At 39.0% G+C, this 26,298-nt stretch overlaps 1 protein-coding gene across 1 annotated transcript in view; it reads left to right on the top strand.

The window, feature by feature from the left end:
• Positions 1-15,150, top strand: part of LOC130105372 (E3 ubiquitin-protein ligase SH3RF3-like) — a 149,480-nt gene extending 134,330 nt beyond the window's left edge. The window contains exons 8-10 of the mRNA XM_056271357.1: positions 2,275-2,555; positions 8,902-9,242; positions 14,624-15,150. Of these exons, the coding sequence (XP_056127332.1) occupies positions 2,275-2,555; positions 8,902-9,242; positions 14,624-14,792 (791 nt within the window). The 3' untranslated portion in view covers positions 14,793-15,150. The remainder of the gene's footprint in view (positions 1-2,274; positions 2,556-8,901; positions 9,243-14,623) is intronic.
• The last annotated feature ends 11,148 nt before the right edge of the window (positions 15,151-26,298 follow it).

Below are 26,298 nucleotides of genomic sequence, written 5' to 3'. Positions count from 1 at the left end.
ACTGAATGTAGACTATATATATAATGTAAATTTTATATAAATATAAACATTTTATATATAAATAACATATTTTTCTTAAATATATACATGTGTCCATTTATATACAAAATAATTATACACAGTACACACACATATATTATGTAAACAAACTTTTATTTTGGATGCGATTAATCGTGATTAATCGTTTGACAGCCCTAATAAAAATTCAACATATGACAGTGCTGAGACAGTGCTTATGATTTATGGGGGTAAAAAAAAAGCACTGGGTGGATTTTTATCTTTATGGGGTGGTTGTGTACACACACTGCCAACACACATTTGAAAGTGAATTTTTGCATAATAGGTGCCATTTAAACTGAAATAAAAATGTACAAAAACTATCTTAAAAAACTAATAAAAATGACAACAAAATGTCTAACTTAAAATGAATAATTCAAAATATGAATAAAAGCTAGTGTCTGAATATAGCAGTCATTGCTGAAGCTTTCTGTAGTGTTATTTGTCTTCACACACACTGAGTTTTTGCCGCGTGTCAGCTCAGCGCCGATGAAGCGTGTGAACGCGACGCGCTCTGTAATCTATTCAGGTCAGATGGCGCTCACTGAAGACGCATTAGCTGGTTAAGGAGCTTGTTAAAGCATTTACAGCTCAGATAAGATGTCTGCTGTAATGAATGCCTTGCGCCTGCGTTGGCAGTAATTGCCGGGTTGCATTCACGGCAGTTCTTGAACTTTGAGGAGCGAAGCTCGTGAAGCGGCGCAGAACAGCGGGACGGGACACCGACTCACTGCAAATCAGACCTGCTGTGATATCATCTAATCACATGACGACACATGCAGGACTGCTCAAAATAGTGATGCAAATCCAAATTTGAAATGCATTTTTTTTTTACAAGCTCATGTTTTGCTGTGCTTGTTTAATGGGCTGCACAATTTGACCAAAAAATGTGTGATTGTATTTCAGACTAAAATGATCAGTATGATGATCTTTCTTATTTTATTTAATATATATATACACATATATATTAAAATGTATTATTTTTATATTTTTTAATTATATGTAATATTTAATATATAATGTAATAAATATTCAAATCTATTATTTTTATATTTTTTCATTATATTTTAATATTTAATATATAATGTAATAAGCACAACAACATTAGTATTGAAAAAAAAACAATAATAATAATATTTTTTTACAGTGCAACTGCAACATTCATTTCTTCATTAAAGTTTCTCTTTTGACAACAGCTGGTCTGTAAGCACTTCTCATTACAAGTTTGGGAAGATGATATTGCATTTTTAAATGCGTGTTGTAATAATCGACCCAAACACACAACACATGCAGAGACGAGACACTAAAAACACAGGTGAGCGTGTAGAAGAACACAGTGTTGCGCTTCACTCTGAAACACGCAGCACATGTTTATGTTTCCTGTGTGATCTGCTGCCTAACCTGACACTGTGTCATACTCTTGTTTTTGTTCTATTTTCCGTTAAAAAACAATAAACATTTAATTTTAAAAACAATACAGCACATACAGGGTTTGAAATTAACACATGCGTGTAAAAATCAACAGTGGCGGGTAACGCTGTCAAATCACGAGCCAATTTGGTGTGTTACTTACTATGTTTACTCACTTTGCTGGGAAGTTTGTGTAAGCCAAATCTGCGCGGATTTAGCACAAATCCTCAACTCTATATTAAATACAGCGTATTGCGCAGAATCTGCACATATCTGGCTTACTTGAACACACACGTCACTACGCAACAAATAACAGCGCGCTTGTTCACTTGCATTGAAGCAATAGCGAATATTAAAAAGCATTTGGTGAACAGAAAAGACATTGTTATTTTCCATGTTCTGTGTCCTGTATTGATCTGTCCACCTAAAACACATTTTTGGTGGAGGATGAAAGTGGAAGGGAAGACATTCTGGATGACAAAAATAAATGTATGAAATCCAAATTTTATAATATATATATATATATATATATATATATATATATATATATATATATATATATATATATATATATATATATATATATATATATATATATATATATATATATATATATATATATATATATATATATACGGTATATTAGCCTATAAGCTGTGACATAGATAATCTGGTTTATTTCTTTTTTTCTGGCTAGTAGAAGTTTTGAATGGCCGGTAACTTAAAAATTTAGTAGCCAAATTGGCCGGTGAATGTACATACATTTCTGTGACAAATGACTAATTGCATTTGAAATGATTCGAACAGTCCACAGTCCTCCGGCGAGCAGCAGCCCTGAGCGACCCACGGCATCCGTGACCCCTCTGCGACCCCAGGCCAGCCCGTCCCGCCCCCCCTCTCGACCCCTGTCGATGGTGGCGACCCCTCAGGTGCACCCGCTCTCTCCTAACCCGAACTCTGCTCGACTCCTCATGAGCTCCGCCTCCTCCGCCATCACACCGCCCAACGTCACCGCGGCTCATCTGAACGCCGGAGACGCTCCACACGCTCACGGACTCCACAAACTCCAGGACAAGAAGGTGGAGAAGGTCAGTCATGCTCATTTACACATTCATAGAAGTTAATTAGTTTATTTAAATTCATAGTAATAATAAATCAAATTCATTATGACAGAAATTTGATTTTTATTATGCATTTATAGTGCCTCATGATTACTAGTATATGAATATATATACTAGTATATGATTATATACTAGTACCAGTTATCATAGTATACGAGTTATCATAGTATATGAATATAACTAGTACTAGTTATCATAGTATATCATAGTATATGAATATAACTAGTACTAGTTATCATAGTATATCATAGTATATGAATATAACTTGTACTAGTTATCATAGTATATGAATATAACTTGTACTAGTTATCATAGTATATCATAGTAAGCCCCAGCAACTGCCTAGCAACCACCCAGAGTGCCCCAGCAACCGTCTAGCAACCACCCAGAATGCCCCAGCAACTGCCTACCAACCACCCAGAGTGCCCCAGCAACCACCTAGCAACCACCCAAAATGCCCCAGCAACCGCTTAGCAACCACCAAGAGTACCCCAGCAACCATCTAGCAACCACCCAAAATGCCCCAGAAACTGCCTAGCAACCACCCAGATTGCCCCAGCAACCCTAGGAACCACCCAGAACCACCCAGCAACTGCCTACCAGCCACCCTGAACGCTTGCTAGTTATCATTGTATATGAATATAACTTGTACTAGTTATCACAGTATATGAATATAACTAGCACTAGTTATCATAGTATATCATAGTATATGAAAATAACTAGTACTGGTTATCATAGTGTACTAGTTATCATAGTATATGAATATAGCTTGTACTAGTTATCACAGAATATGAATATAACTTGTACTAGTTATCACAGAATATGAATATAACTTGTACTAGTTATCACAGTATATGAATATAACTAGTACTAGTTATCATAGTATATAAATATATATTCTAGTACTAGTTTTCATAGTATATGGATACAACTAGAATATGAATATATACTAGTACTAGTTCTCAAAGTTTATCAAAATAACTAGAATAAGAATATATTCTAGTACTCGTTATTATATAGGGACAATACATGCCTAAAAACACTAAATACATTTTTGTCATAATTAGTTTAATATTACAAGACTTAAGTTTTGTTCAATTAAAAATGTTTTAAAATTGAGTGAGTTTTTGTTTAAAACAATAAATAATGTCTGCCAGTGGGGTCAGAAAAATAATCTTTGTTTCCCCTTTATTTCTGAAGTTTCTTTTTATGACTCCAATGGCATATGCATGAATATGCAAATTAGCCCCGCCTCCACTCACACCAGCTCGGATTACCCGATCCACTCGTTCAACTTTACTGTAGTAAACGCTGCACAATGCAAGTGGAAATACTGGTGTAATTCAGCCATAGATGTTAGAATTAGAAACTGATTCAGAAGAAGTGGAAGAGTGAATTATACAGGATCGCTCTCTACAACTGCAAACACATAACGGTAATTAATATGATTAGCGTTTGGCTTGACTATGTTAAACAGATAATAATGTGTTGCTAACGTTACACAAACCATGTTCCCGTTCGCCATCTCAGAGTCAAACAGCTGCCTTCTAACAATCAGCATCCTTACAAATGCTTGGAAAAACTCAGAACATTTAGGTTCAAAATGATTTGCTCTGTTTACTTTAATAGTATATTAATACATAAATATTTTATTTAATAAATGATCTAAGCAAATCAGCAAAAAAAAGTTTAACAGCTGAAAATAAACATTTTCTCAGTCTTTCTGTTGGCAGTTGAGGGACAGACTTCACTGAGGTCATGAGATGAACACGAGTGATGTGTGATCACATGTTGTTTCAGCACTCAGCAGTCGTTCCTGCATGTTGATTATGGGCTGTTAATTAGCTCAGAGTCACACGCATGGTTAAAAATAAGACAACAAGACACACAAGTCATGCACATGTGGGAAGGAACCGGTGTGCACATGTGATCTCAGAATGTCAGCACTTCAGGCCTGATGCACAGATCCCATGTTCAGACACTTGTCGGATTTTTAATGCCCCAGCAACCACCTAGCAACCACCCAGAATGAGCTAGTAACCACCTAGCAACCACCCAGAATGAGCTAGTAACCACCTAGCAACCACCCAGAATGCCCCAGCAACTGCCTAGCAACCACCCAGAATGCCCCAGCAACTGCCTAGCAACCACCCAGAGTACCCCAGCAACCGTATAGCAACCACCCAGAGTGCCCCAGCAACCGTCTAGCAACCACCCAGAATGCCCCAGCAACTGCCTAGCAACCACCCAGAGTGCCCCAGCAACCGTCTAGCAACTGCCTAGCAACCCCCCAGAGTGCCCCAGCAACTGCCTAGCAACCACCTAGCAACCACCAAAAATGCCCCAGCAACCGCCTAGCAACCACCCAGAGTGCCCCAGCAACCGCCTAGCAACCACCAAGAGTGCCCCAGCAACCACTCAAAATGCCCCAGCAACCGCCTAGCAACCACCCAGATTGCCCCAGCAACCGCCTAGCAACCACCCAGTACCCCAGCAACCATATGAACCACCCAGAACCACCCAGCAACCGCCTACCAGCCACCCAGAATGCCCCAGCAACTGCCTAGCAACCATCCAGAACGCCCCAGCAACTGCCTAGCAACCACACAGAATGTCCCAGCGTTCACCTATCCCACCCGGAACGCCCCAGCAACCGCCTAGCAACCACCCAGAATGCCCCAGCAACTGCCTAGCAACCACCCAGACTGCCCCAGCAACCGCCTAGCAAACACCCAGAATGCCCTAGCAACCACCTAGCAAATCACCACCCAGCACACCCTAGTAACCACCCAGAACCTGCCTGTCAACCACCCAGAATGCCCCAGCAACTGCTTAGCAACCATCCAGAATGCCCCAGCAACAGCCCAGTAACCACCCAGAATCCCCCAGCAACCGCCTGGCAACCACCTATAATGCCCTAGCGACTGTCTAGCAACCATCCAGAAGGCCCCATCAACCACCTACCCCACCCAGAATGCCCTAGCAACCACATGTGTGATCTGTAGTTCAGTTTAATTTAGCAGTGAGTCGCGATGAAAGGTTAGCGGATCTTTTCTTCCATTAGAGAGAAACAGATTCTATTCAGATTCAGGTCTGTGTGTGTCTGTTGTTGTTGGCAGTTCATAATTCAGTTCAATTCGGTTCAGGTTTTGTCCTTGTCAGTCGAGTCGATAATATTACTGAACATTAAGGATGTTTTCACACTTGCAATGTCATTTAACAAAATAATAATAATCTTTACATAAAAATATCTTGGTAAGTGAGGCACATAGAATGTAAGGGAATTGGATCAAATATTGATGGCCATGGGATCAGCCATCAAACACTGAACTGGACTAGATCCAAAAAGCAACAGTATGAACACAAAGTGGTCGGAGGCTTAAGTGGACCAAAATCTGAGAAGAAAAGAAAAGAAAAGTTCTTCTTCTCTCTGCTCCAGTCAGAGGCTGGATCTCAGGCGCCTCCTAGTGGCCTGGTTTGGATTTGCTCTGTTGGGAGTTTAGCTCTGATCAGCTCCACCAAACCCAGAAAGCGTTTCCCAGATAAACCTTCTCTCCTCCACCCACATACAGCATGTGTCACAGCAGAACAGCCATTACAGACACGGATTACTCAGATATCCCTCTGTTCTTACCGTTAGCAGCAGATTCAAGATCACGTGATTCCATCAACACTTCCAGATGCTGTTTGATGAGCTGTTTCTAATACGACCCAATGAAATCAGTTGTTTTTCCCCCAAAATTTCGTTAAAATTCTTCTGGATTCTGTTTTGATCATTTAATTCATTTTTCTGGATTCCGCTTGTAATATATATATTTTTTTTTCTTCAGAATTTCTGTGGTGTCTGTTAATTTTTCTGGATTCCGTTAAATTTAATTATTCATCAGAATTTTTGTGTTGTCTGTTTTAAATTTCTGGATCTATGATTTTATAAAAAAAAATGAATTACGGTGGTAATCAAATTAAGGCATAAAACATTCCGTTTTAATTTTCACATTTTAAAAATCAAAAGGCATGTTTTATCAATTGAATTCATAAAACTTTAATCATTTCATTTCATTTTTACAATAAAAGGGCCCTATTAAATGTTTTTTTCCCCCCAGAAATCCTGTTGTCGTCTGGAAAACAGAAAAAAATAAATAATAATAATTATGTATAAAATAAAATACTTAATAAAAATTAATCTTTTAAAAAGTAATCAAATGGAAATTCAGTTTGGTGTTTTGGCAAACAAAGTGCTACAAAACAGGGATTTACTGCTTATTATCGTTTAATAAAACTAAAATCATAATAAAACATATTTGTTAATTTTGTTTCAGGTAGTTGAAGCAGCAATTCTCATTTTCATTAAGTTGTACTATCTAAATAACTGAAACTAAAACTGAAATAAAAATGAATAAAAACTATAGACATATTTAAAAACAACACAGTAAATATGAAAAAAATATACAACAAAATTACTTAAAAAAATAAAAAATAATAATAATAATAATAATAATACTATCTCTGATGCTAAAACTACACTGGTTTACTGTTCAAATTAAAACATGCATGAAAAAAAAAACATTGTGGGATATTCCTAAAAAAATTCAGATTTGATAATGTTCATATGTATTTTCTTCATAAAGAGAGACAGACGCAGACGAGTTCACATTTACATCTCACACCCGACATTTGCGGAGTTCAGTGCCACTCCGCCTCAAGCCTCTCACACACCAGGACGATTATCGCGCGCTTATCGCCAGCGTCTTTGTGTTCATACCCAAGCCATTTTCCCTGGCGATGCGCCGAGTGAACGTGCAAATTCACTCCCTTAATCCTATTTAATCTGCAATTCCTTTCCATAACTCTTATCGAGATTTTTGTATCGCTGTGGCATTTGTCGTAAAGTTCTTTGTGTTGAGACAAGACACCAGCAGCTCTACTACATTCCTCTTTGGTGGAGTAATCACTTATTTTAATGAAACTGTTTGAGATCGAATTAATGCGAGATGTTTTGATATAAATTACAGACATGGCATCTGAGGAATATTTAAAAAAATTCTAAGTTATTTTGCTTTATTTCCAGATTCAGTCATAGACTCGTTCTTACCATAGTAGAGCTCGTTCACACATGCGCAGTCTTCAAAAACGGTGCTTTAAATCTCTTGACAAACTCAAAGATGTAAATTACATTTGTATGTATTCTAAATAAAAGACACAGGTTGCACTGAATGTCAGCTTGCTTATTTTGCTCAAGATCAGGATTTATTGAGTCCACATGTCATGCAATCTAGAAACTCTTCTTCTAACCGCAGCTCGAGATCTGTCGCTCACACACACACCTCTGTGATGCTGTTTGCGAATGTTCGTTGTAACGATGGTTTCGGGAAACACCGACTCGTTGAACTGCTGATAACGACGGAACTTGCGACCATAGTTGGCTAACGATGCTTTGGGGAAACGCACCCCAGGTGTGCATGCGCTGCAGTCGGCATGCAGCTGCAGTCGGCAAGTCAGATTGAGTGGATTTAGGCAAAATTTTGAATGTTTACAACTCTCATGCCCCTCCCCCACTATCAACGGAATACCCCCCCACTGAGTTTGTGGTCGTCAGTGTGTGTGCACCAGGTTATCTGTGTACGCGCCCGTCTCATCAGCATCCATCAACACCATGGAGTATTTGGAGGTATGCTGTCCTGGCTAATCTACCGATAGATTGCAATTGCTAACGTCATTTATACTCTAAATGAGCTTACTTGATTTGTTAGTGTTTTGAAAGCGAGATACATCCGCCATCACTCTTCGTTACTGCGCGAACTTCAGGCCTGGCATGTGATTGTAACGTGCGCGAGGGGTGGCGTGTGCCCGATCTGTGATTGACAGTCAGATCTCACACCCCCTGCGCTGATTGGACCCGATGATCCGGGAGCGGTGGATTTTTGCAAAACAGATAACGCTCCAGGTGGAGTTAGAAGCTCGGTTTTTTTTCTAAAACAACTTTATTTATGTTGTTCTGTCGGATTATAGTGTCGATTTCACTGAATATGATCAAAAAAATGTTGCCGATGGCAGCTTTAAACTAAACTGAATCAACATTGAACAGACTCGAGCTGAATAATGACACTACATCTCCTTTCATGATGAACTTTACAGTTATGAAACTGAACTAAATCAACACTGATCTGAATACTAACACTACTGTCACTATGCATAAATAAACAGAATCGTATTTAGCAATTTAGCACTGTCATTTATACTGTAAATTCCATGTTTATGACTGTATTCCGTCCACAAGTGAAGACGCCACTATCTGTGTGTGTTTCTCCCACAGAAGGAGAAGAAGAGCAGTGGCCTCCTCAAGCTGCTTTCCGGAGCGGCAGCCAAAAAGAAGTCCCGCTCGCCGCCGTCGGTGTCTCCCACACACGACCCCTCCTCTTCCTCGTCCTCGTCCTCCTCATCTTCATCCGTACGGGGAGCCATGGCCCCGGAGCTGCGGGCCGGGTCCTGTCCCGTGGAGAGCGAGATGCAGGGAGCCATGGGCCTGGAGCCGCTGCACAGAAAGAGTGGCTCACTGGATCTCAACTTCTCTGTGTCTCCACCAACACGACAGGCCTGTTCCTCATCCTCACCGCTGGCCATCAGGCCCGAACCCAAGCCATTATCCCGAGAGAGGTGAACAATCACATGCCTTTAACATCAACTAGGGGTGCAACCAGCCCCTCATGTCACGATTCGACACACATCACGATACTGAACTCACGATACCATATTATTGCGATACTCCAAGACATATATGTCTGTTGATTAAAATACTAAATTTGGTTTTACATTGGTGTGTAAATGAATAGGCTTGGACTTGGTGCTGGAAACCCAAAGCACAGGACAATAGAGACACCAGAATATATTTTATGATTCTGAAGCTGAAAATACAGAATTATTTTAGATGAATATTCTTGCACTCTGTCACTAATATTTCAAATAATCAGACATTTGGCATTATCAGAACCCACAAATATTCCCCCATTGCATTATTATACATTATATTCAACATTATATATAGTAGTTTAATGTAGTACTGACACTAAAACTCTGTAAACTTGAATTTTCTTCTCACACAGTGATTTTTATTTTGGCTGAACTATACACAATACATATTGTCACTATCCACGATACATATTGTTGCGTTATTGAATTGTTATATTATGACACGATATATTATTACACCCCTAACATCAAGGGAACCTTTTCAATGCACAGAAGTTTCTTTATAGTGGGAAAAGATTAGGAGTGTATATTTACCTTGTGGTTAGACGATATTTACACTGACTCCGCCCACTGACGTCTGATTGGCCCAGACAAAATTACGGAATCGTTTTGATGCAAATCGACTCGAGTTCGAATTCGCCTTTTGCTGAACTCGTTCGACTCCCTTTTCCCATCACATATCAGATCGGGAAGGCTTTTATTTTTAATAAAAATGAAGAAAGTGGTATTAAGTGGAATTAAAGTGTCTAACGTGTGTTTAATAATATGTGCCCCGCTCACCCCTAACTGTGGAGTTGATTAAATCATTGTTTTATGATTTGATGTTATCAGACATTGCCCATTTGGTATTAATTTGATTCGTACAGGTAAATCTGATTTTGATACTGTGCTGTTGTTGAACACAAGAACCGTGTTTCTCCTCCGTCAGGTTTCGTGTGAATGTTTCCCGTTATAAACGTGTGTTTCTCCTCCGTCAGGTTTCGCGTGAATGTTTCCCGTTATAAACGTGTGTTTCTCCTCCGTCAGGTTTCGTGTGAATGTTTCCCGTTATAAACGTGTGTTTCTCTTCCGTCAGGTTTCGCGTGAATGTTTCCCGTTATAAACGTGTGTTTCTCTTCCGTCAGGTTTCGTGTGAATGTTTCCCGTTATAAACGTGTGTTTCTCCTCCGTCAGGTTTCGTGTGAACGTTTCCCGTTATAAACGTGTGTTTCTCCTCCGTCAGGTTTCGTGTGAATGTTTCCCGTTATAAACGTGTGTTTCTCCTCCGTTAGGTTTCGTGTGAATGTTTCCCGTTATAAACGTGTGTTTCTCCTCCGTCAGGTTTCGCGTGAATGTTTCCCGTTATAAACGTGTGTTTCTCCTCCGTCAGGTTTCGCGTGAATGTTTCCCGTTATAAACGTGTGTTTCTCCTCCGTCAGGTTTCGTGTGAATGTTTCCCGTTATAAACGTGTGTTTCTCCTCCGTCAGGTTTCGTGTGAATGTTTCCCGTTATAAACGTGTGTTTCTCCTCCGTCAGGTTTCGTGTGAATGTTTCCCGTTATAAACGTGTGTTTCTCCTCCGTCAGGTTTCGTGTGAATGTTTCCCGTTATAAACGTGTGTTTCTCTTCCGTCAGGTTTCGTGTGAATGTTTCCCGTTATAAACGTGTGTTTCTCCTCCGTCAGGTTTCGTGTGAATGTTTCCCGTTATAAACGTGTGTTTCTCCTCCGTCAGGTTTCGTGTGAATGTTTCCCGTTATAAACGTGTGTTTCTCCTCCGTCAGGTTTCGCGTGAATGTTTCCCGTTATAAACGTGTGTTTCTCCTCCGTCAGGTTTCGCGTGAATGTTTCCCGTTATAAACGTGTGTTTCTCCTCCGTCAGGTTTCGTGTGAATGTTTCCCGTTATAAACGTGTGTTTCTCCTCCGTCAGGTTTCGTGTGAATGTTTCCCGTTATAAACGTGTGTTTCTCCTCCGTCAGGTTTCGCGTGAATGTTTCCCGTTATAAACGTGTGTTTCTCTTCCGTCAGGTTTCGTGTGAATGTTTCCCGTTATAAACGTGTGTTTCTCCTCCGTCAGGTTTCGCGTGAATGTTTCCCGTTATAAACGTGTGTTTCTCTTCCGTCAGGTTTCGTGTGAATGTTTCCCGTTATAAACGTGTGTTTCTCCTCCGTCAGGTTTCGTGTGAATGTTTCCCGTTATAAACGAGTGTTTCTCTTCCGTCAGGTTTCGTGTGAATGTTTCCCGTTATAAACGTGTGTTTCTCCTCCGTCAGGTTTCGTGTGAATGTTTCCCGTTATAAACGTGTGTTTCTCTTCCGTCAGGTTTCGTGTGAATGTTTCCCGTTATAAACGTGTGTTTCTCTTCCGTCAGGTTTCGTGTGAATGTTTCCCGTTATAAACGTGTGTTTCTCTTCCGTCAGGTTTCGTGTGAATGTTTCCCGTTATAAACGAGTGTTTCTCTTCCGTCAGGTTTCGTGTGAATGTTTCCCGTTATAAACGTGTGTTTCTCTTCCGTCAGGTTTCGTGTGAATGTTTCCCGTTATAAACGTGTGTTTCTCTTCCGTCAGGTTTCGTGTGAATGTTTCCCGTTATAAACGTGTGTTTCTCTTCCGTCAGGTTTCATGTGAATGTTTCCCGTTATAAACGTGTGTTTCTCTTCCGTCAGGTTTCGTGTGAATGTTTCCCGTTATAAACGTGTGTTTCTCCTCCGTCAGGTTTCGTGTGAATGTTTCCCGTTATAAACGTGTGTTTCTCCTCCGTCAGGTTTCGTGTGAATGTTTCCCGTTATAAACGTGTGTTCCTCTTCCGTCAGGTTTCGTGTGAATGTTTCCCGTTATAAACGTGTGTTTCTCCTCCGTCAGCTTTCGCGTGAATGTTTCCCGTTATAAACGTGTGTTTCTCTTCCGTCAGGTTTCGTGTAAATGTTTCCCGTTATAAACGTGTGTTTCTCTTCCGTCAGGTTTCGTGTGAATGTTTCCCGTTATAAACGAGTGTTTCTCTTCCGTCAGGTTTCGTGTGAATGTTTCCCGTTATAAACGTGTGTTTCTCCTCCGTCAGGTTTCGTGTGAATGTTTCCCGTTATAAACGTGTGTTTCTCTTCCGTCAGGTTTCGTGTGAATGTTTCCCGTTATAAACGTTTGTTTCTCTTCCGTCAGGTTTCGTGTGAATGTTTCCCGTTATAAACGAGTGTTTCTCTTCCGTCAGGTTTCGTGTGAACGTTTCCCGTTATAAACGTGTGTTTCTCCTCCGTCAGGTTTCGTGTGAATGTTTCCCGTTATAAACGTGTGTTTCTCCTCCGTCAGGTTTCGTGTGAATGTTTCCCGTTATAAACGTGTGTTTCTCCTCCGTCAGGTTTCGTGTGAATGTATCCCGTTATAACGTGTGTTTCTCCTCCGTCAGGTTTCTTGTAAATGTTTCCCGTTATAAACGTGTGTTTCTCCTCCGTCAAGTTTCGTGTGAATGTTTCCCGTTACAACCGTGTGTTTCTCTTCCGTCAGGTTTCATGTGAATGTTTCCCGTTATAAACGTGTGTTTCTCCTCCGCCAGGTTTCGTGTGAATGTTTCCCTTTATAAACGTGTGTTTCTCCTCCGTCAGGTTTCATGTGAATGTTTCCCGTTATTAACGTGTGTTCCTCTTCTGTCAGGTTTCATGTGAATGTTTCCCGTTATTAACGTGTGTTCCTCTTCCGTCAGGTTTCGCGTGAATGTTTCCCGTTATAAACGTGTGTTTCTCCTCCATCAGGTTTCATGTGAATGTTTCCCGTTATAAACGTGTGTTCCTCTTCCGTCAGGTTTCGTGTAAATGTTTCCCGTTATAAACGTGTGTTTCTCCTCCGTCAGGTTTCGTGTGAATGTTTCCCGTTATAAACGTGTGTTCCTCCTCCGTCAGGTTTCGCGTGAATGTTTCCCGTTATAAACGTGTGTTCCTCTTCCGTCAGGTTTCGCGTGAATGTTTCCCGTTATAAACGTGTGTTCCTCTTCCGTCAGGTTTCGCGTGAATGTTTCCCGTTATAAACGTGTGTTTCTCCTCCGTCAGGTTTCATGTGAATGTTTCCCGTTATAAACGTGTGTTCCTCCTCCGTCAGGTTTCGTGTAAATGTTTCCCGTTATAAACGTGTGTTTCTCCTCCGTCAGGTTTCGTGTGAATGTTTCCCGTTATAAACGTGTGTTCCTCCTCCGTCAGGTTTCGTGTAAATGTTTCTTGTTATAAACGTGTGTTTCTCCTCCGTCAGGTTTCGTGTAAATGTTTCCCGTTATAAACGTGTGTTTCTCCTCCGTCAGGTTTCGCGTGAATGTTTCCCGTTATAAACGTGTGTTTCTCCTCCGTCAGGTTTCATGTGAATGTTTCCCGTTATAAACGTGTGTTTCTCCTCCGTCAGGTTTCATGTGAATGTTTCCCGTTATAAACGTGTGTTTCTCCTCCGTCAGGTTTCGCGTGAATGTTTCCCGTTATAAACGTGTGTTTCTCCTCCGTCAGGTTTCATGTGAATGTTTCCCGTTATAAACGTGTGTTTCTCCTCCGTCAGGTTTCGCGTGAATGTTTCCCGTTATAAACGTGTGTTTCTCCTCCGTCAGGTTTCATGTGAATGTTTCCCGTTATAAACGTGTGTTCCTCCTCCGTCAGGTTTCGTGTAAATGTTTCCCGTTATAAACGTGTGTTTCTCCTCCGTCAGGTTTCGTGTAAATGTTTCTTGTTATAAACGTGTGTTTCTCCTCCGTCAGGTTTCGTGTAAATGTTTCCCGTTATAAACGTGTGTTTCTCTTCCGTCAGGTTTCGTGTGAATGTTTCCCGTTATAAACGTGTGTTCCTCCTCCGTCAGGTTTCGTGTAAATGTTTCTTGTTATAAACGTGTGTTTCTCCTCCGTCAGGTTTCGTGTAAATGTTTCCCGTTATAAACGTGTGTTTCTCCTCCGTCAGGTTTCGCGTGAATGTTTCCCGTTATAAACGTGTGTTTCTCTTCCGTCAGGTTTCATGTGAATGTTTCCCGTTATAAACGTGTGTTTCTCTTCCGTCAGGTTTCATGTGAATGTTTCCCGTTATAAACGTGTGTTCCTCCTCCGTCAGGTTTCGTGTAAATGTTTCCCGTTATAAACGTGTGTTTCTCCTCCGTCAGGTTTCGTGTAAATGTTTCCAGTTATAAACGTGTGTTTCTCTTCCGTCAGGTTTTGCGTGAATGTTTCCCGTTATAAACGTGTGTTTCTCCTCCGTCAGGTTTCGTGTGAATGTTTCCCGTTATAAACGTGTGTTTCTCCTCCGTCAGGTTTCGTGTGAATGTTTCCCGTTATAAACGTGTGTTTCTCCTCCGTCAGGTTTCGTGTGCTCGTCCCGTATCCGCCTCAGAGTGAAGCCGAGATTGAGCTGAAGGAGGGCGACGTCGTGTTCGTGCACAAGAAACGTGAAGACGGCTGGTACAAGGGAACGCTCCAGCGCACCGGTCGAACGGGCCTGTTCCCCGGCAGCTTCGTGGAGAGTTTCTAGAGGACAAACACCAGCTGACAAGCTCTGAATCACGGGATCGTCCCGAAGAAAGACACACACTCATGAAGACGAGCACAAGAACACAAGAACACAAGAACGAGCATCTTTACTGCCATCGTCCTCATACATCTGCTAGGAAGCCCTTTCAGATGATAGATGTGCTCTTCTGGAGGAGCGAGCGAGTGTGTGTGTGTGTGTGTGTGTGTGTGGATCACATCCTCATCAAATCGCTTTTATTTCCTCCTTGAATCAGCAGATCTGAATGATAACGACACAACGAGGATGTAATCGACAGTGATATCCGATGAATGTAGTGATGAAGCTCATCAAACCTGTCATATTTCACACCAAAATCAACAATTTATTTTGCATAAAGCAAATTTCTTTTTTATGATTTTTTTGGACTATTTTCCCCACTAGATTGTCATTCTTGTAATGCAAATGATTTCATGATGTATTATATAAATGGTAAATATGAATACAGCATGTTAGTATTAGTATAGTAGTGCCTTTATGCTCATTCAAAAGAAAAATAATGCATTACAGGATTGAGAATTGAGAAAATTTGTTTTGTTTAATTGTGAAAATAATGTCACAATAATATAATTTAATGATATTTCACACACACATATATATATATATATATATATATATATATATATATATGTATATACACACAAACTACTGGTCAAAAGTTTGGAATAATTACTTTTTACTACAATTATTATCAATTTAATTATTAAATTATATCAATTATTTTTGGTGCTCAATTATTAGTTATTATTATCAGTGTTGAAAACAGTTGTGCTGCTTCAGATTTTTTGTGGAAACCTTGATACATTTTATTTTTCAGGATTCTTTGATGAATAGAAAGTTTAAAAGAACAGCGTTGATTTGAAACAGAATCTTTTGTAACATTATAAATGTCTTTACTGTCACTTTTGATCAATTCAATGCGTCCTTGATGAACAAAAGTATTAATTTATTTGTTTAAAAAAACGTACTGATCCCAAACTTTTGAATGATCACAGTGTGTGAGTATATGTATATATATATATGTGTATACACATGTATATATGCATATGTTTGTGTTTTTGAGTGAACATGTTTTGATGAGCTTCACACACAGGACGGCTCATAATGAAAGCTGGTTTACAGTGATGGTACAGTGAAGCTCTTTGTGAAAGCACAAACTCTTCTTATTGATTTTAAATGCTGGTTCGGTTTCTCCCAGAGGATCCTGGGATGTGCATGCGCTGGTTTACGGCCTCATCCGTCTTACAGACATTATCCGTCTCGTTTACTGAGTCTCTGCAGGTTTGATGCCTGAAGCGTCTCTGCTTTGAATCTGCAGGTGTTGAGCGTCATAGAAGTATTTTCACGAGTTTTCCATGTGCTCAATGTGCCAGAAACAGACTTTACACGAGTACACAAACATGCTTGGCCAGCGTGTTGCAGGTTTCTGGTCATATTTAACATTTAAAGTCACCATGAAATCAAAATGGACATATCTTTTTTCTTTTTTTAATGGAATATTGCATCGGTGCACATCATTATTGTGTTAAATTGGTGTTCCTGGTAATCTTGAATCAGAATAACTTCCTCTCGCAGCGTCTCTTCTCTTCTCTGATGATGTGGGCGGGGCAACCTGTCACTCACATGAGATCAGCCAATAGCAAGCCCCGCCCACATTTGTTCTTGTTCCAGAAGTAAAGCCGACACTAATGTGTTTGTGAGTTACTGAGGAGGGTTTCCTTCACTTTTCTGAGCCGTTAATGTCCTCGATTTGCACCACCGAGAACGACATGTACTTGTGTGATTGAAATGCACTGACACATGAGTGTTCCTGTCCTCGTGTAGAGTCTGTTTCAGGCTTTAAGGTGTTCGAATGAAGACAGATCTCCGTCAGACGCCGCTCTACATTAGAGGACACGAACGGACCTGTTGAGTTCAGATCAAGCAGCACATCTTTATTTTAGAGATCAGGAGAAAAGATTCAAACACAACCAGAGCCGAAAGAATCTGAAGCACAAGCTCACACACTGCGGCTTTAGTCGGTGCACACAGAAATTAAATCCCAGTTATTTTGTGTAGTTGTTCAGCCAACAAAATGTCATTGTCATTCTTATTAAATTCCTCCGGAAAATACAGTAGTGGCAAAAAGTGATTAATGACCTGCAAGTTCAATTAAACCATCACGATAAGAGGAAATATTTTATATATTTTAAATATGATGCAAGAGCAAAATAAACTTGGTTAAGGTATTTATCTGACAAAATTATAAAAAGGCAAACTACTGTTACAGGTTTTATTGTATTATGCAAAACAAATGCATAGAAAAACAAAAAGCTGAGAGGAAAAAGTAAACAGTTTTTGTATGGGTTCATCATTTCTTTGTATGACAGTCGGGCCAAAAATTATGTCGCACAATTTGTCATGTTTCATTGCTTTTCAAAATCCAAGCACAACTCCACAATAAGCGTATTGAATCTTTAGCACATTTTATAATAATATCTGAATAAAGGGTGAAGAGTTTAGCTAGACATCACGTTTAGGCCACTACTGTAAATAGTTTATTAGATGTTAAATTTACATTTACATGCATTTGGCAGATGCTTTTATCCAAAGTGACTAACCAGGGTTGTTATTATAACTAAACCTAAAACTAAAAAATTGTTGCTTGAAATAAAATAAAATGTTATAATATTAACCAACTTTAACTGAAATAAATACTTAAACTTATTTTATTTCAGCTAGTTGCCAAGGCAAATTTTCTCATTTTCATTTAATTTTTATTTTGTTTAATTTAGTTTAACGTCATGTACTAAATTAACTAAAACTGAAAAAAAATAAAGCATTTTTTTTTTAACGCAAAAATGACAAAAACACAATAAAAATACTAAACCTTGACCTAAAATGAAAATAATTTTGAATATAAATGAAAATTATAATTATCTGACCAACATTATCAGTTCATGCATTCCTTGGGAATCAAATCCATTATTTTGCCGTTGCGAGTGCCATGATTCACTGTTTGAGATGAAGGTTTGCACTGAATTGAAATGAAAATGCTGATGTATGTCGGATTAAATAAGCATCCACCCTGACAGAGGTCCACTAGTGTGTGTTTAACATGTAAACCAGTGCAGGTTACGGGCCGCTCACACAGTGACGTGTTCTTATGTTCGGTCAGCACTGTTTTTATAAAGTCGCCATGAAATCAAAATGGAAACAATTCTTGTTGCAGTGTTTATTCTGAATGATTTATTATTATTGTTTTAAATTCATGTTCCTGGTAATCTTGAATCAGAGTAACTTCCTCTCGCAGATTCTCTTCTCTGATGATGTGGGCGGGGCAACAACCTGTCACTCACATGAGATCAGCCAATAGCAAACCACAACCATCCAATCAATTCCTCACAGACAAAATCAAGCCCCGCCCACATTCTTGTTCGAGAGGCGTTTCACTCGGATATACGGCACAATAGAGGAGAAAAGAGCAGTTTAGTTTGTTTATGTCCACATGCACTAGACACCATTGCGTTTTGCCCTTATAATACGGGGGCGGGGCAACCTGTCAATCACACGAGACCCACCAAAAGCAAACCACAACCATCCAATCAATTCCCCACAGACACGATCGTTGCGTTTTGCCCTTATAATACAATAGTTTGTTATCGACACACGAACACGTCCTGTAAACGCAGGTGTCTTTTGTATTAATAGCACAAAAGGATCATCTGAAGGCTGTAAGGACATATTTCTGAATGTAGAGGTGAAAAGCATCAATATCAAAGAGTCATGAGCACATGGATTCCTCTTTCCCAGCATTATTCAGCGCTCGCTCTTCATAAGCACAAGACGATTCATCCACACGTTCCCCCGAGTGCTTCTTTTGGACAGTGTTTTTACTCTCCCGCTCTGTATGTCGTGCTCTTTTTATCAAATCATTGTGGATTTGATCATGCCGTGTTTTTCACATCTGGAGTTTCGCCAGAAGACAAGCACACGTTGGTCTCCATGTTGGAGATGAGATGATGACCACTGAAAAGAGGAATACTTCTCCTTCACATGATCATTCTGTCTTTATTTAACTCCTCGTTTTGCATCATAAATGACGGCAGAATGATTGATGAGAACGTTTCCAGCATGAACTCTATATGATTGACATATTTATATGATATTGGTGCTCGAGTGGAGATGTTGGGGAATATTTCCTCAAGAACTTGTCCTCTGGTATTTGACATTGTTTTCATTTACACATTGTCTTATACTGATTATGATGATAATGTGGTTTGTTTTTGTTTGTTTGTCAAGTACATTTTTAGCAATAAATGCCTTTGATTTAAAAGCAGGGTTAGTGGAGTTATTCTTATAGACATCACATCATCGTTGTGATTATGCAACGCACGGGCTGACCTTTAACTCTAACCTTATAGTTATCAGCCAGAATTTTTGATAATTTTCACAAAACTTTCATGGCCTCAAGAATATTTTTGTTGTATGAATATCTGAACATGCAATAAATCAAGAGTCTAGCTTCATGCATTCTGTTTTTATCAACATTTGAATGTGGGCAAATTTTATTTAAAAAAGCAACATTTTGAACAACAATTTGAGATTACGTTTTTTTCAACATGACATCATGACTTTGCGTAAACATAGCCTACACGCCACTTTCAAGTCAAGTGGCGTGTTATCTTTTGAGCTATCCGCGTCATCTTTTGCGTGTATGTCTCCGCCGTTAAACGTCCGAGTGATTCCGCGTGTATGTGTACGCCGTTAAATGTCCGAGCGAAACGAAGCAAAATTCATATCTACACCTGGCTGTGGAGCACTATTTTTTTTCCTAAGATTGTAGGGGAAGACTCATAAATGGCATTAACCCCAGTGACGGGTAGGTTTAGGGACGGGGTTGGGGTAGGTCATATATTTAAACAGTAATGTAACGTTAAGTCAACAGCGTTGATAAACACGCTGAAAAACGATTATGCGTGTTGATAGGACGCCAAAAATGGAAATACGAATTGGCGTGTCATACGTACGCCATTTCATGAGATCAGTCTGGGTTTTTTTTTTTTTTTTTTTATCAAAGACTACATTCATAAGCAATGCATCTATGGCTTGTTTCTGCTTCTTCATCTTTGTTTAAATCCGTAGATTCTATGGAAGCTTGTTTCCGCCACAGAATAAAATTTTTTAAAAGATAATTGCGACTTTATATCATGCGATTCTGACTTTATAACACGCAATTCTGACTTTATATCACACAATTCTGACTTTATATCACGCAATTCTGACTTTATAACACACAATTGCGACTTTATAGCTGGCAATACTGACTTTATAACACAATTGCCAGTTTACATATCACAATTCTGACTTTATATCACGCAATTGCAACTTTATCATGCAATTCTGACTTCATATCACACAATTGTGACTTTATAACACACAATTGTGACTTTATATGACTTTATATCTCAATTCTGACTTTGTAACACACAATAGCGACTTTATATCTCACAATTCTGACTTTGTAACACAATTGCGACTATAGCTGGCAATACTGACTTTATAAAACAATTGCGAGTTTATATCTCACAATTCTGACATAACACACAATTGTGACTTTATATCTCACAATTCTGACTTTATAACACACAAATGTGACTTTTATATCTCACAATTCTGACTTATAACACACAATTGTGACTTTATATCTCACAATTCTGACTTTATAACACACAATTGCGACTTTATATCTCACAATTCTGACTTTGTAACACACAATTGCGACTTTATATCTCACAATTCTGACTTTGTAACACACAATTGCAACTTTATAGCTGGCAATACTGACTTTATAAAACAATTGTGAGTTTATATCTCGCAATTCTGACTTTATATCAACTTTATCATGCGATTCTGACTTTATAACACACAATTGCGACTTTATATCACACAATTGTGACTTTAACACACAATTCTGACTTTATATCACGGAATTGTGAGGGGAAAAAAAGTCAGAATTGTGAGATTAAAAAGTCACAATTAGCTTTATTCTGTGGCTGAAACAAGCCTCCACAGATTCTGCACTCTTCCGGAAGATGAGTAATAGCGCCCCCTACCGCATAACCGTGAACACACGGATGGCCGGATAAGTCCGTCTATGGCAAGGAAAGAGTTACAGAATCCCACAGAACAATTATCCGGTCCGGGCAGAAGGAATCGATTCCACTCATCATTGTAAACACTGATTGGATTAATTACTGTTTGACTAATTACTCCGTGGGCTGGTGTTGTTTCTGTGGAGCTCATGTTCGTCCATCTGCAGAGAAGCAGCTGTTTCATTAGGTAAGGTTATGTTTGGATAAACTCATTTATGTCTATCTGAATGAATGATGTGAGTGTTTCACTAGCTGCGTTTACATGAGAACCTCTTATTTGATTTAATTCTGAATAATTCCAAATTGTGATTAATTATTAGTATCTGAGCTGCATCTTTGGAATATGCATTAAGGTTTAAGCATTTAAACTGTCACATGTTGTTCATGCAAAGTTAGGAAACACGAATGTGAACTGAATTTACCTTCACGTTTCAAACGCATTGATCAATGTGCACTTGTTCTTTTCCACGATCTGAGCTTGTGTGTGTGAGTCTCATCGCCAATACACAAGAGCTCTATTAGCACCATCCAGCGCATTTACATTAAATGTTATTAATACTGTATAATTTCACGCGCTTCCGTGTCAAAGTATCTGTTATTAGATATGTTGAAGATGCGGTTTCTGTTCATGTGTAGCAAGAGCAAGACACTTTATAAAAATTACCACCATGTCCAGAATAAAGAGTGGCATATGTATAGTCACCCAGTTTGGGTGATTTTAAATAAATGACTTAAACCGTGGTATAATAAGATTTGGGCCATATTGCACATTCATTCATTCTCTCATTCATCATCTCCAACAACCTCTTGCGATTCGTTTGGTCACTGTGGCTTCAAAGCTTCAGCACTGCCACTCTGAGCTCGATTGCTGATGTCTGAGGTAAAACACGCCCCCCTCATTAGCATACGGGCAATAAATAAATGTGGAAATTTATTTGTAGACATAAGTACATATACATAATGTGGAAATAAAAAAAATTATAAATAAATTAATGTGGAACAAATACAATTATACATAAGGAAATAAAAGTATAAAGACTTTTTTCCATTTCTCTGTATATATATATATTTTTTTTTTACATGGCTTTGTCAATTTATTAATTAATTATTTTGGCAGCTTTGGAATTCCATACATTTCAGGTCTACATCACCCAAATCCAATCGAAATTTAATTTGGATCGAGGGAGGTGAATATGTGCTTTTCAATCTAATTATTAACTGATTATTTAAAATCATAAGTGTAGTCTGATTCACAAACAAAAACACAAAGGGCCCTATTTTAACGATCTGAAACGCAAGTGTCAAAGCGCAAAGCTCAAGTAACTTTGTGGGCGGATCCCGGCGCTGTTGCTATTTTCCCGGCGGGATAAATGACTCTTGCGCCTGGCGCAAATCTAAAAGGGGTTGGTCTGAAGTAGCTTCATTATTCATAGGTGTGGTTTGGGCGTAACGTGAAATAAACCAATCAGAGCGTCATCTCACATTCCCTTTAAGAGCAGGCGCGCTTGTTCTAAAGCGGATTCCTATTATAACGGCGGATTTGCCAGGCGCGCGCCAGGAGCGGTTCACAGCCGAGGAGAGCAACGTTCTCGTCAGGGCCGTAAAACACAGAGAAGTGACGTTGGGGATGGAGAAACCCACCCAAATTAACTTCTGTTAAACAGGCGTATGATAATTTGGGTAAATGTGTAAGCTACATGTATGCTTTTATAATAATTTGTCTATCTATCTATATATCTACAGGGTTTATGCAGGAATCATAGAGATTAATTTACTACCTTTTACTACCTTTTTTACTACCTCCACAATATTTTTTACTACCAACACGACATATATTCTATGTAACGTTACAATGTTCTCAATATAATTCATAATCCCACGTTTATAATGAACAACGCGTTATGGTTATTGTGTTATTAAAAACTGTGTACGCAGAGGGGCGGGGTGACCAAAGCTCATTATCATTTAAAGGCATGTGATTGTGCACTGAAACGGCGTGCTGAAAACAGAGCTATTTTTGAGCTGGTAAAATGAGTGTTTTCTTAAAATACTAATGAGACTTTTTGATAAAAGTATATTACAAAGTTTTCATTTAGACCCTAAAGATTCATATTAACTTGTACAAAAATGGCATTATATGACCCCTTTAACCCTAGCCCTTGAGTTATCCTAACCATTACGTTAGCCCTTAGCCCTAATAAGGTGAATAATAACCTTGGCACTTAAAAACAAATGACACTTAACAGCCATAAACTTTAATAAAGATTAATAATAAAGTGTGTCACATCACACACACTTACCCACAAACACACATTCTCACACACACAGACTTAAGCAGTGAAATTACTATCCCAAAACAGCAATTTATTTAATCACATCTCTAAATGTGCTTCAAATATGGCACTGCTTTGCTCCTCCCTCACGCGAACCCGTTAAATATTTTCAATTAGGGATGCACGATACCACTTTTTGCAGAACGAGACGGATACCAATACTTTCATTTTTGGTACTCGCCGATATCGATACCGTAACTGATCCCTGAATTTTCACTGCATTTGTAATTTTTAAATGTATTAGTAGATAAACCAAAAGAATATAAATCATATTAGTTGGCTTAATTTGTTCATCAAATATATATTTCCTTCAGATATTTTCATGCTTAATTAATCCTGCTAAAAAGCATGCTTCTGTTTCTGTCACTGTTCATTCTATTGCTCTATCATATTTTATCTTTCATTTAATACAGGGTATACACAGAAATTCTTAAAATGAATTTAATACCTTTTAATACCTTCACTATATTTTTTAATACCATCACGACTTCAAGATGCAACTGTAGTGGCGTATATAGAGACAAGTAAAGTAATGAAATATCTTCGAAAACTTGCATTTCCCCATAATGTCCAGGGTTTTTTCCTTGGTCAAAATTGGTCTTCGGTGGTGGCCGACAGACACTTATCCTTTCTTGCCCTTTTTTTTAAAAAAAAATACTTCTTTGCTGGACGTGATAATTGTTTTGGTATAATCATATCAATATCAAAAAGTAGAATAAAAACGGAGCATTAAAAAGTTTATTTTAAAAGTTTATTGAAGTCTAATTTTCTACCATATACTGTAAAATTTAACAGAATTAGCTGCCAGATACTTCTTTTTTTTTTTAATTAAATAACAAAAATTGCTGCTAGATAACAACTTGCTTTGCACTTTTTTTCTGGTTTCACCTCACTCCAGTCTAAACTAATTTTTTTTTTTTTTGCAATGTTTCTACACATTATAACATAAATAACCTGAAAATACTACGTAGTTTACAACATACATGAATTGTTTGTTCATATTACTTCACAGTGCATTAACTAATGTTAACAAATACAACTTTTGATTTCAATAATGTAGGCTATATGGTGAAATTGACATTAAGAAAGATTAATTAATGATGTAGACGTGCAGTTTATTAATAGTTCATGTTAACTAATGTAGTTAACTAGATTTTAATAAATGGAACCATATTGTGTTACCGATTCAGAAGTCCCATGAGGACAGATCCGTTGTGTTAACCATTCATTAAAGTGACGCGTCATTAGCGGACGTGTACGCATTGTGTGGTTATCCCATCAGTTAGGACATCGCACAAAATTTGTGTCAACAAATAGTTTTTTTTAGGATAGATTTTTCCTTTATTGAAAGTGTGGTTATGTCAGCTGAATGTGGCACACGCCGTGAGAGAAGATAAGGCAACGTTTTTTTAGCACAATTCACACACAGCGGGAAATACATTTCCAATTGCGCCACGTGAAACTTCGGTCTTCCGACCTTTTACCATCGTGTCTGTCAATTGATTTTGATTAATATGAGCGAGGGAGAGAGAGCAAGAGTGAATTGAGTGCGCGCGCGCAGCCGGGGCTCTCTCTCTGTTCCTTCTTTCAGTTAACATGCACCCTGTCACAAGCGTAGCAGTCAGTCGTCTACATTAGGCTACTCACCGATCAAATATGGCTTTGGCGGCCGACTGATGACTGAAATAGAAGCGAACTCGCGAACAGGTTGGGCAGCAAGCCAGGCCAGCCGGGTACCCAGTTTGTTTCAGCGCGCGCGAACGAACAAACACCACGTCACATGATATCGCACAGGTCCTACTCGCAACATATAAATAAATCCACGCGAATTTTAGAACAAAGTCCTGCACTTAACACAAATTGAAACTCATAGGCCTAGTTGGATGGGGGTTCGAAAATTTACTACTTCGTCAGATGACGTTTACTACTTTTTACTACTTTTTACTGGCCTTAATTTGGCATAATTTAATTTACTACCTTTTACTACCTTTTACAACCCCGCGGAAACCCTGATCTATATATCTATCTATCTATCTATCTATCTATCTATCTATCTATCTATCTATCTATCTATCTATCTATCTATCTATCTATCTATCTATCTATCTATCTATCTATCTATCTATCTATCTATCTATCTATCTATCGTAATAATGTATGATTTGCAAAAATGAAAACTGCTGCTTAGGTGAGAGAATCAAAGTGTATGCGCGTTGTGCACACGCTACATTGATTATGGCCAAGCATGCGCCCTTAAAATAGCATAATGAACAACGCGCAACACGCCACTGACTTTAGACTAGTTTTTTTCTGGTCAGTGGCGCAATTGTTTTATAGAACAGCAAAATAGCATGAGGGAAAGTTTGCGCCGGAACACGCCTCCTCTTTGCGCTGAACCGCACCGGGGAGCGCAAGTGTATTTCATAGTTAACCGACGTGTGTCTGTGGAGGGAAAAGCCCGCTTTGCGCGGGTGCAAAATAGGAATGATACATGCGTCAGTGTACAAAGTCATTTGCGCGAGTGCAAGATAGGGCCCAAAGTGTTATTGAAGCCACGTGAAGCTTAAACATGTCAGTGAACTTTTAAGGAACTGGAATTAAAGGTGCAGTAAGCGATTTCTGAGAAACGCTGTTGATATTTGAAATCACCGAAACAAACACACCCCTACCCAAAGGACCACGCCCCTATCTTGATAGCTCCGCCCCCAAATTCACAAACACACTAATGCAACACAGGCACCAACACCCCCTCCCTAATGTGTGGACACGCCCCTTAAAGCTGATTGGCTACAGGTGTGTTTAAGCACTCGGGTCCACTTTTAACAAAGTTTCTCAGAAATTGCTCACTGCACCTTTAATTACAGTTCCTTTAAAATTCACTGACACTTTAAGCTTCACATGGCTTTCAGTAACACTTTTTGTTTGTGAATCAGACAAGTGAATTAGGATTGAAAACCAGGATAGTTCTGATTCTAGTCCCAGAACCGAGCACCGTGTTTGACG

This window comes from Rhinichthys klamathensis, unplaced genomic scaffold, assembly GCF_029890125.1.
Source record: "Rhinichthys klamathensis goyatoka isolate OS25496 unplaced genomic scaffold, OSU_Roscu_1.1 h1tg000318l_1, whole genome shotgun sequence".
Classification (NCBI taxonomy): Eukaryota; Metazoa; Chordata; class Actinopteri; order Cypriniformes; family Leuciscidae; genus Rhinichthys; species Rhinichthys klamathensis.
Note: the sequence above shows the minus strand (reverse complement) of the source record. Positions and strands in the feature narration are given on the sequence as shown.